The sequence below is a fragment of the Callionymus lyra genome, chromosome 11 (assembly GCF_982586985.1).
Source record: "Callionymus lyra chromosome 11, fCalLyr1.hap1.1, whole genome shotgun sequence".
Lineage (NCBI taxonomy): Eukaryota > Metazoa > Chordata > Actinopteri > Syngnathiformes > Callionymidae > Callionymus > Callionymus lyra.
In genome coordinates this window covers 8,990,292-9,002,851 of record NC_141828.1, presented here as the reverse complement: position 1 = coordinate 9,002,851, position 12,560 = coordinate 8,990,292, and the positions used below count along the sequence as shown (strand labels likewise).

Genomic DNA, 12,560 nt, shown 5'->3' with positions numbered 1-12,560 from the left:
GAGGTGGTTTTCTCACTGGAAACTAACGACCACTTTGTTGTGAGTGGCTCAACAAATGTGGTGAAATGACTAAGAGCAGAACATCAGCTGTGTCTGTGGCATGTCCAACACGCAACAGATATCTCAGAGGTCGCTCCGGAAAGGGAAGTCCCTCTGCTTCCGTCTTTTATATTTCTATAGAACACTATTTCACTTCCAACCACTTCCTAAAAACCAAAGATCGTAAGCGTTGCAAATCATCGTCTGATCTCGGCTTGTCTTGACTCTCGTGCAATCTGAGGTAGAGAAGGAGGGGTGGGAGGTAGATGAAGAACAAAGTTTAGGTCCCGCTGGTGCACCACCGGTGCCCACCACAGGTATAATCCCCCTCTCCTCCCACCTCCTCGTCCAGCCTCACACAGAGAGACACAATCCAGCGACACGCCGCCTGCTGTCTGTTGCTGCGTCGTCCTTTAGCAAACTCCTTGCTGACCTTCAACTCCACTCGATAAAAAGCTCTTCTCTCACGCCGATAACGTCTCCCCGCCCGGAACAAGGCGATCCGTGTACAGAATGCAAACCAGGAAACATTCTTTCGGAATCTTAACCGACGCTTTTTTTTTGTCTGGTTAGTTGCAGGAGGCTGAGCGTCTGTCTCAGAGCGTCGTGGCCATGGGAGAGGAAGCTGCCGAGTTCCTGCCCAGGGCCTTCCTGGCTCTGGGTCTCAGCTTCAGTTTACAGTCGTCTGACGGTAAACACATGAAAACTTGTGTCATAAATTGCTTTAAATTCCTAAAGTAGTGGATTTCCCAGGTACTCCGGTTTCCTCCCGCATTCTGAGTTTGTAGGTTTTACTCTTAATGCGGGTCAAAGTGACTCATAACATTTGTACTACATGGTAGATGTTTCAACAGGAGATTTTAATTTTAATGTTGTGGTTCCCTGGAAAAGATTATTTCTTCTCTTTCTCTTCAGCTCCTCTGAGGTCGGAACGTGATGAACTCAACAAGAAAGCGCTGAAAGCACTCAGCAAGTACGTCTTCAAATAAATACAAAAAATCCCTGAATCAGAAAACTGCTGAATATTATTATTGTTGCTGATACATTCAGAAGAAGGGGTTTCCTCTGTGCAGGAGTGCTGCCCCCTCGATCAAACCTTCCTCTGGCAAACAATAAAAAATATATATATATTTCTCTCTCTCTCTATTATATATATATATATATATATTCACAACTATTTTCGACAATATTTGGTTTTTATTTATTTTTTAAATTTTTATTTATTTATGTTACTTTTTAATCCTGATTTCTTGCAGACGCTTTTGTTTTTGCATAAAGATTTGTTCACCATTATTTTCCCACTTTGAACGTCCATTTGAAGGTCATTTTTTTAAAACAGCGTTTGTGTTTTATACTTTCTTCATCAAAGTTTGTAGTAGACTAATTCATAACTAGAGTAGTAAACGTAGTAAACTTAGTAATAAACTTTTAATAATACCTTATGTGTTCAGGGAAAAGGCCGTAACTATGCTACTATTAATAGAATCCTAATTACTCAAACATAAGTCTTTGTAATTGGGAATTTTGAAGGTAATTAGGAAGCTATTAATAGTCATAGATACATGTCATTTCCCAGTAGAAAAAGACTGTTAACATTTTTGATGAATTTTGCTGCCTCTTTAGAATATGGAACATCGTCACAAATACTTGTTTTTGATTAATCACGAGGCTATTGATACTTTTACACCTGTGCCTTTTGTTGAAAGACACTGTATGTTTGATAGTGAATTACTTTCATTGTACTTACAAGTAATAAGGGAAGTTAGTTCTTAACCAAATTTCCTTTTTAGTTACTTCTTGATTTCATGTTAAAAATCAGTCATTGTTTTTCAGAGTGAACTCTTTAATATCATGCTATTAAGGGGGTTTATGGTGGTTAATACAGGACAACTTTTCTGTTATTACACGTATAATTGATTGTTAATATAATTACCTAATTCTAAAGTGTTTATTCAGATTATATCTCTTCTATTTCTCGACAGAGCTCACTCCTTAGATCCCCTGGATCCTCAGATAGGGATGTACCTGGCTCTCCAGCTGGCCCTTGTTCGACAGGTATAGATGCCAGTATGTTTTAAGTTCACCCTTTAATATGTAACCAAAAGGGATCATGTCCTCCAGGTCTCGGCGGCCATGGACCCCTTGCAGGGGGCTTTGTCCCTCCGTGCCGACGACCTGCACTCGCTGCACCTGCTGACCCTTCTCCTCAGCGCTCAGAAACACCAGCGCCAGGCTCTGGACACCCTCGGACTGGCCCTCAGCCAGCACCCGGATAACTTCAAGTAAAAAAACCCACTGTAGCTTCCCACTCGCGCACGCCACACTGATCGTAGGTGGGTTGAGGATAGCACTGCTGCACGGGGGAACCTTTCAGAACCGTCTCTTTAATGCGTGTAATTCAGTCCAGTGAGAGGTGCAGCTCCAACACCAGTCATCTCTGGAGGGATTGGGTGTCTCAGCTCCACCGCGCTGGAGACCGAGCGCACACTCGCACAAACTCGACACCTTATTTAGTCGTGGCTGAGTGAAGGCCCTGCATTGCGGTACCTTTTTGCCCCTCACTCGCTCTTTCATCTCCGCACTCTGTCCAAATCCCTCGTGGTTCCTCCTGGATGTCGTTTATTTCAAGCATCACCATGAATTTACATTTTTCTTTTACTCCTCGAAGCATGTTTATAAATGTACACAAAACACGAGTTCATATATTATAAGTTGATATATATTTTATTCAAATAGGATTTATTTTTAGATTCTGTGTACAAGTGTATTATTGTTGTATAATAACTGCTTTATGGGTATTTTTTCATTCTATTTTCTCGTCATCATCAGTTACCCAATCTTAACTATCTTAACAGTTACTGCTATTTGAACACCAATTTCAAGCATGTATTGATTCCCATCATCAACCATAACTAGAGAAGTATAAAATCTCTTGAGGGATCAATAAAGTTCTACCTAACCTAACCTAACCTAAAATGTAAAGCTTATTGTTTTAATATTCAATGGTCTGGTTTCACTGCCCTCACGAATAACTTGTTTTTTATACAAATAATATTGCAAGAATGACTTTAACCTGATACACTATAGAGACAATAGATAAACACAAATATTTTATAATTTTACATTTAATTGTAAATCATTTCTATCTTTAAATTAGAAGTATAGAAGTATATTAACCTATTAGTAGTGATGTGTTGATGAAGCTTCATGAAACAGTGTCATGTTGTTTAGAGGTCAGTAGGTGGCGCCATCAAAAATCATGTTTCAACAGTTGTTCAAAACAAAGGAAAATAGTGCAGAGGCCGCCATCTAGTGGACTCTGAAAATAATGACACTGCTTCATGAAGCTTAGCTTAGCTTTATATTATTCCCCTTTAGAGATTAACCCAGCAAGACCTTCATATCTATCATTATCCGTCCTTGTCACAATCCTTCATATCAACACATTCATGTACCATGTTGGGGTTATCTTCCTCTTTTCTGTCTCAAACATCCATGGTCCACACATGGTGCCTAAAAGAAGTGATGGTCTGATGATGCTTCATGAAGCAGTGTCATTATTGTCAGAGTCCACTAGATGGCGATCTCTGCACTATTTTCCTTCGTTTTGAACAACTGTTCTAATGAAACATCATTTTTAAACTGATGGCGCCACCTACTGACCTCTGAACAAAATGACACTGTTTCATGAAGCTTCATCAGCCCAAGGGCTTGTTGGACGCTTAAGATGACTTTTGTCGGAAGAAGAGAACCTCTTGTCTGTTTTATAGACAGATTCGGTGACAGAGTCATCCTAATGAACACAGATTATGAATGTGTCCAACAATAGGATGTTTTGTTGACATGGTTTTTGGTTCTAACTTCAAGATCTCCAGTTCGAACACTTTATCACAGTCTAGCAACCTTAACTCATATATGTTCAGAGGAAAACACATTTTTTTATTACATACCGTTTGCTAAGGCCGCCTGCTTACCTTGAATTTCTATATATTTCAATATCGATCAAGTAGGCGTCCATGGACCTGTTTGAAGGACAGTACTGTTCTTATGTCTGGGTCGACTCCTGCCCGCACAACCTGACCACGGACGAGTGGGAAGAGTGGATTAGTGGACGGATCATCCCACAGACGCATTACTCCTTCTTACTGTCCAGACTGCAAAGTGACCACAGAACAAGTCGGTGTGATTCATCTTCACCCTGGCTCAGGAACATTGCTGGTGTCCTCGGTCAGATCTCAAGCGTAGGGTTTTTCCAGCCAGTTACTGATTAGAGATCCGTCTGAAACCATCTGAACGCTGGAAAACAGGACGACTTGTTGCAAAAGACGCTCCGTTGTTGCATAAGTGCGAAAACAATAACCGTCCAGGCCATTTACTTCACATTAGCAGTGATATGGAAGCGCGTTGCATCATCGCTCTGATGTGTTTACTCTCTATTACACAGCACAGGAAGCGTTTCTGCGCGCCGCCATGTGGGGTCAGTGTTGGCCTCCACCGGTCCCCGTGGGTAGTTCTCGCATCAGGGAGGGGACTGAAGGAATAACAAGAAAAATTGATGAAACTGAACGGAAGGAAGGACGGGGAGCCTGACAGGAGGAAGGAAGCCGGGTGGGCGGACTGGAAAGTCGCCGGGTGTGTGATTGCATGAGCTCTGCTGCCGCTCGCCTCTGCACGTCCGATTGGGAGATGAAATCTGCTCTCCTGTAGACACACACACACACACACACACCTCATCCATGGAGACACTTGACTACTTTGACCCATTTAAGAGCTCTTTTCTCTGCTCAGCCAATCTCGCTGTGCGCCAGGAATCCCCATCGCCCCGGTAACCATGAGGTCATACGGGTAGAGCCAACAGCATCATTTGTTGTTTCCAAACTGTTGTTATGGAGCGTCAGGAGTCGAGAGAGAGCGAGAGAGAGAGAGAGAACCACAAAATCAGCAGAACAGACATTTGGAAATTATTTTGCACTGAGCGCCTTCGAGCTGTTTGCCATTATTTATTTAACGATAACAAAGAGGAATGTAATGTGACGTTGTTTTTACTTCTTGAGAAACACAGTTTTCCAGCAGAAGTGTTCTCTCTCTCTTATCCGTGTGAACATTTATTTGCTTTCAATCATCAGTTTTAAACAATCTAAGAAAAGAAGCACAACCTAAATGTTCTCTCTGTTCATCACCAAGAATCAAAAACAATTCCGCTTCTTTTTTATTCCTCTAACCAACCCAACCAACCAATAAACCATCAGACTCCGACCTTTATCCTAGTCTTGTGTGAGATTACTGACAGAGAAGGTCAGAAGAATTTGGTTGAAAGAAACCCTTAATTTAAGTTAGATCTAAATGTGGAGGTACATGCTTGAGCGCCTTTTGGCTCAGATGCTGGGTCACAGTTTTGTTCTGGCATTGGGTGCATCCATGAAGGGTAGTACTTTAGGAAGGCGATCTCAGTTAGCATAAGCAGTGGAGTTTCCCGTTTCTCAAAAACTTCTCTGTGGCTAATGACTCAAGTCAAGAAGAATTCTCCCACCCGGTGTGCAATGCTATGTTTTAAAGGTTGCCAGGAGCGCTGGAATCATCTAGACCACAGGTGTCAAACTGGTCCAGAAAAGGGCCGAGACGGTGCAGATTTTGGATCCAACCATTCAGGCACATATAGTTGAACCAATCAGGCGTCTGGATACAGTAATCAATTGATTGTCAGTCAGGTGTTGCTTGTTTAAGCCGACACCTGATTGGTTAACTCATGTGTACTTGAGTGGTTGGAACAAAAACCTGCACCGTCTCGGCCCCTTTCTGGACCAGTTTGACACCCCTGCTTAGACCATGGGTCCCTAACCCCAAACAAAGTGTTTTCAGTGGGCGGGGCTCAAGCACATTTTCATTCACAATTCAATTTAAATAGTTTTTTTGTAAATAGACAATCAACATACTGATGAGTGCAATAGAGGTCCAAGATCCAATTAAGAGACTATAAAATCAACATTTTTCTTCAGATAAAGATTTTTTTTTCTATATCTGACCTGTATGTCTCATGGACTGGTACTGGTCCCCCGACTGGTGTTTGGGGCCCACTGCTCTAGAGACAATATAGGTTAGAGAGCAGATCAGTTAAGGTAAGTCTGTTGACCAAAAGTTTGGTTAATTCCAAAATAAAACAAAACCATGGTTTACATGGGCAACAAGACACCAGCTGAAAGCGGTGCAACTTGATGCTTGATAAGATGGACGAGGAATAGTGGTCGATAAAAGAGAAAGTTGACATTGGTGGTACTGGCCAAATGATCTTTTGCTGGTTTATTGTTCCAACTGTCATGCAAGTACACAATCATCACATTCTTGAGTAAGTAGGTTGCTATCGATCCACTCTCTCGTTGGTCTCGATCCAGCACTTTCAAGTAGGAAGACTAGAATAAAGGAGGATGACATTTACAGGAGATCCTTTAAGAGGCAAATTCACACCCAATGATGTGCCTTAAATGTCCCTCTTTGGATAAATAAAACACCCTGGTCGCTGTGCTGATCCTTCTGCAAATGGTGTCGGAAGTGGGATCATGGCCCATCTGAAGCCACACTAAGGACAAAATCATTTAACCCTCGTGTAAGGGACGTCAGCGATATGGAGAGACGAGTACCATGTGTTGTCGATGTACAGATGGTGTGTGATGGACAACAGATCGACGGAACTGCAGGAACACACACCTCTGGGGTGGGGGTGGGGGGGGGTGTGAAGACTCACAGCATTGAGCATGAGCTCTTATGAAGTCGCTGCTTTGGTGGCGTGGTTGTCTACAGAGGACTGTCACAGCCGATCACAAGCGTGCTCGGAGGAAGACGGAGATAGCTGTGGCACGTTGTCCAACTGCCAGAACTTAAAACCGACAACCTCAGAGAACGACACAGACACACCGTCAACCGACACAATCCAAGTGCGACGGCGATATTCTTTCGGATTCAAACTGCGATATATACGTTGTTGAGTGAAGGAAGTTTCGAGTAAACATCGTGTGGTTTTTCGTGGCTCAGTCGTCGACTCGGTTTGGTTTTCCGGACTGAATACAGATCATTCTGGGAGATCAACACTGAGAAATGGAGACGGAAAGTGAGAGAGGGGGGTGTGTTTTCTCAGTAACTAGCTCGATGAATATCATTTGCTTTAGATGTGTGAGCAAGAATCAGAGATCAAAGCTCGCGGTGTGTTGGACATTCCGACAGCTCGCGGTGTTGGTGTGTGTCGAGGGTTGTGTGTGTGTGCGTCTCAAACATGTGTGTCACCGTGTGCTTGTAAAGGAACGTCTTAAGGTGAAGGAGCATGTGTGTGTGTGTGTGTGTGCAAGATCGTAATCTTGCCCGTGCACGTTTGTGTGTCAGTTTGTGTGTGTGTGCAAGCATGTGTGTGATGCTTGTTAGCCACTGCCTCCCTGCACCACAGCAAACTGTCAGCTTGCTGTAGCATACCCGATTTCTCCTTCCTCTCTTCTTCCACATCCTCTCCCCTCAGCTTCTTGTCTTCCCCTCTTCACTCTCCTTTTTTTGCCTCTCGTCTTTTTCATCTCTCGGTCTTCATTTCGTTTTTTTTTTTTCTTTGAAATTTTAATCACCCCGTAAACAGGCCTGCATTTCAACGTGAAATGGGATTCTGCTCCAGATTGACTGGAGAGAAGAGAGAGGTGGAAAAGAGGGGGAGGTGTGTGTTAGTGAAGGAGAGAGAGAGAGGGAGAGAGAGAGAGAGAGAGAGAGAGGGTGATCTAGTCTCACAGTTTGTACTAAAGAGAATGATTAATCCCAGCCTTTGATTCTGCATTCATCTAACGGGATGTTGCAGCAGGAGTACGTTTGTGTGCGAGTGTGTGTTGGTCTGCACGAGCTTATGCTCTGTTACACAAAGAGCAGGCCTGTCTGCACATCCTTCCTTAATCTCTCTGTGTGCACAGCATGAGTGTGTGTGCACACATGCGTGCCGTGTGCATGCATACAGTATGTGCAAGTGTGCATGCCTGTGTGTAGTCGTCGTTGGACGCTCTGATCAGTGGGCGTGCAGAAATGACTAATGCAGTAGATGTACCACTTTTTCAACGGAGCATTATTAGCTATTTTTATACAGGGTTTACTCAGGCACGCCGATGCTGGCCACCGCCGAGTACTTCCACCCAGATACACGCTCTCCGGAGGAATGACAGTCTTGTAATCGGAGGTGTAGTTTGGACTGTCGTAATCTTGATGAAATCAATCTCGCAACCGTGGGCGCCGAGGGAAACGCGTGCGGAGATTGAGAGTCGAAAAAAAAAAAAAAGAAGCAAGATGGAATAGCCTTTCCTCGCTTGACTTGCATCACTTGTGATGTAACTGTGAGTCTTGTCGAGAGACTTACAGTGAAACAGTCAAGGTTTTTACTTTTGAGTTTCTTTCTATCTGGCGAATATTTGTCTTTATTACACATCACGGTTACGAAGGTGCAGATAAAAACAAATGTTTGTTTCCTTGAAACATCCACTCAGGGAGACTCTGACAATCTACGATCTGATCTGTAGGTCACTTATAACTAGAGGTGTATTTGCAAGAATCTGGGGCAACGATACGATATATATTGCGATACTGTTGATTTGGAGTATCGTCGAGTACTTGACTCTGCTGTTGCAGAGTTTATAAACTCTTGATGAAGTTGTTACTGCTTTCATTTGTTTTGAAACTGAAATATGTCCAAACATCAGCTTTAAAAACTGCTGGAGTCACTGTATCCTCTCATCCTCAGTTATGGCTGGGATCTTGCGGGATCTCGAGGAATTTCAGTGTTCATTTATCTGCGGAGGACGTATCAACTGCTCCCATCAAAAATGAATAAATGGTGCAAATTAATTGAAGAAAAAAGAATAAAAACAAAAAAAAACCATACAGTGCTGCCGAATATCGATACAGTATCGTTGCAAAGAATATTGCGATATATTGCTATATCGATATTTTCTAACACCCCCAAACATAGCTTCATTTTAGGGAATAAATCATGACCTAAATTCCCAGTTACCAATGTGTGTGAATCCCAAATAAATAATATGTGAATACATTTTTCCAAATAATATGTACTTCAACAGATTGGTCTTGAGGTTTGTGGTTTGGGTCTTATAGTTTTGTTTTGCTGTTGCATTCTCTCCGTCTGACCCTGTCTAATGCCGTATATAATATCATAATATTAATAGAGATTATCGTAATCAGTCTGACTTCATAATGTGAAGGCGAAAAGGTAACATAAATACTTGTTTTATAGACTCCCAAACAATTGAAAATTTGAATCTTGATGATTGAGTTATTGGTGAAGGCTGTAAGGGAAAGGGCAACTTGAGAAGACCCGACCCCTCCATTAAAATGTAAACATGAAACATATCATGAATTTAAAACATATAGGTGGATTTCCAGAATTTCTGTTCCTTTGTTCATTATAAGGGAGTGCAAAGGGAAGCTGAAGACCTCCCTTGAAGATTAAAAAAAGCTCTAATATCAATGAAATTCATACCATATTTAATCAATACTTAAGGTAAGGTAAGGTAAGGTAAGGTAAAACTTTATTAAATTGTTTTTTACCAATAGCCAGCAATTTTTCATAAACAATAAAAAATAATACATAAAAAATAAAATAAGAAGAAGAACATAAAGAGAAAGAACAAGATGACACAATCTAAGTCTAAAGACAAAGACAAAGAACATAGGTCAAAGAAAAACAACAAAGACAAAGGATACAAAGACTAACATGGAACAGAACATCCAGATACTCTCACTGTACTCCTGCCCCCGAACTCAGAATTGTACAATTTAATAGCCCGAGGGATGAATGAGTCCCTGAGTCTATTTGTTTTCCACCTGGGGAGGAGCATTCGTGCACTCATTCTGCTTCTCTGCTCACTGATGACAGTGTTCAGAGGATGACTGTCATCATCCATGATGGACAGTAGTTTGTTCAATGATCTCCTCTCAGCAACTGTCACCAGTGAGTAACTGTCATCAGTTAAAGGTTTTTTCTTCACAGATAATTTAATTATTTTGGTAAAACCCCCATTTAGAATTTCTTGACGCCCCCTAACCTAACCCACCATAGAGTGGTAGCACTTGTGTAGGAAAGTAACTGAACTTTGCTTGCGCTTGGTGGCTCGTCGTAAGTGTGCCCAATTCTTTGACTTAATTATAAGTAAGTAAGTAATATTATAGTATATATTTTCCAGACCAGGGTCACAAAGCGCTTAAACAATCAAAACATTACTCAATAAAATATATACTAAAAGGGTCAAGATAATACTGAGAACAACACAGGAGTTCCAGAAAATCAAGGAAAAGCCTGAACAAATAAAACTAAGGTCATCAGACACAAGTATAGGCCAAATACAATTCATGTACACACTCTGGCCTTTTTGACAACTTGATGCCAAAAAAATATACAGTTTACTCCCCATTCAACTATTAGCTACAACACTAGCACATTGTTGTCTTTTAATACTTGAAATAACGAAGTTCAACCAATCAGAAGAAATGTCGTATCCACTTCCATCCATCTAAGGCACCATTCTCGGATACAGAGTATATAAGAGAATATGTTCTATAAATGCCTGAGATTGAAATCGCATCTGAAAGAGCATGACGCGAGTGTGCGCTCGAATCACGTACAAGCCCAACACTAATTACGTAACGAGCCATTTTTGGAAGTCTCGCTATCCGAGCGGCAAATTTAATAACAAGCTCATATCACAGCCAGACGTCAGTACTTTACACACCTTGTCACTTTTAACGCCAGGATAGCTTCACGCCTGTAAACGCTTTGCCAAACTGGTACTAAGGAGCCTGGAGACACACACACTCACACCTACACACACACACACACACACTCCTACTGGAAGGGAAGGTGGACGTCTTACACACAGTCCCTTGGCAGCACTTGTCACCCACACATCAGAGAATCTAACCTTCTTCCTCCCACACACACACTCTCACTTTTTTAACCAACCGTCCTACAATCTTCTGCCGGTTATTCACTCCACACACACACTCGCACACACACACACACACACGTGCACACGCCCTCGTCCCCCCAAATGTCCAGCGACCCATGAGTCGGTAATGAGGCACATTTCACTAAGAGTTTTCTCCCCTGACACAAGCTCGTCTCTCTCAGCTATTGATCTGAACACACACACTCGCACAATTTTCTCTCGTACCCCCCCGACACACACACACACACACACACACACACACATGCTGACAGAGTACAGAATAATTGGAGGAGCCTTCAACAACAAGGAGGCCGTGGACAGCTAGGCAGGCGGGCGTCAAATGTGACGAGCGCCGCTGTCTCCCTTTCTCTCTCCCCCTTCACACTCATGGATGAGTGATGCCCATGACAGACTGCATCCTCCGAGAGCCCCTTCTGGCAATTACAACACACACACACACACACACACACACACACACTCACATCAGAGACTCCCACATCACTTAACCAGTTGTCTTCAACTAAAAGGGCTTTGCGGAAACACTCACGCACAGTCGCCACTCATCCACGTTTCAACCCACTACTCACACACACACACACACACACACACACATATACGAAACACACACTCAAGGCTTGCTGTGATGACTATCTTTACCCCCGTTCTGTTTTCTATTGATCGGTGTTCGCCTCAGACCTCATGCATCAGTGAAGCTGCACTTCCCTGGCAACAGTAGCAGAACCTACATGTGGACACAGAAGTCACTTCCTGGGAGTAGAAAAAAAATTCCTGTTAAAATGGATTGAAATACAAATAAAGAACAGGGAGTTAAAAACCTTTTATTGTAAATCAAATAATGTAGAAAAAAAATGAAGCTGTTTTTTGTAATATAAGTATTGTTAAAAAGGGACAAACATTGAAATATGAAATAAGATATAATATCCAAATATACATATAAAAACAAGGAATTATTAATATATTTATTAATAATTACAATAAGGTAAATTAAAATAAAAATAAATCAAAACTTAAAGTAACATCGCGAGTATAAATTAAACCAAGGAAATATTGGAAAATGTAATAAAATAATTAACATTAGGTAAAAAGAAATGTAATGAAAATGTTGAATACACTTACTTTGTTGTATTGTTAAAAATGAGATGAATAAATATGATAATGTGAAATAAAAATCAGAAATAGTATCAGAAATACAAACAAAAATAAGGAAGCATTAGAACATTAAACAATACATATAATTAGGGAAAACATGTGTAATAATAAGATAATAATGAGATAGCTTTCGTTTTGTAAAAATAATATTATTTGTAAAAATAATATATAGAAAAATAGAAAAATATAGTAATAAGTCATGTTAATGGTCAAAGACACATAAATGTTTTTTGGGGATTAAACTATGAGATATATTTAACAAAAAAAAACTTAAACAGATAATTAAAACATTAATAATTAGAAAATATTTTATATACTGTATGACTAAAAAATATGACAGAAAGGAGGAGAAAATAATAATATTAATTAAGAACCTTG

The 12,560-nt window shown here is 41.1% G+C and overlaps 1 protein-coding gene across 1 annotated transcript in view; it reads left to right on the top strand.

Moving 5' to 3' along the window:
* ttc7a (tetratricopeptide repeat domain 7A) overlaps nt 1-12,560 on the top strand; it is a 59,693-nt gene that overhangs the window by 21,827 nt on the left and 25,306 nt on the right. The window contains exons 13-16 of the mRNA XM_087803265.1: nt 613-730; nt 955-1,012; nt 2,022-2,094; nt 2,161-2,321. Coding sequence (XP_087659391.1) covers nt 613-730; nt 955-1,012; nt 2,022-2,094; nt 2,161-2,321 — 410 coding nt within the window. The remainder of the gene's footprint in view (nt 1-612; nt 731-954; nt 1,013-2,021; nt 2,095-2,160; nt 2,322-12,560) is intronic.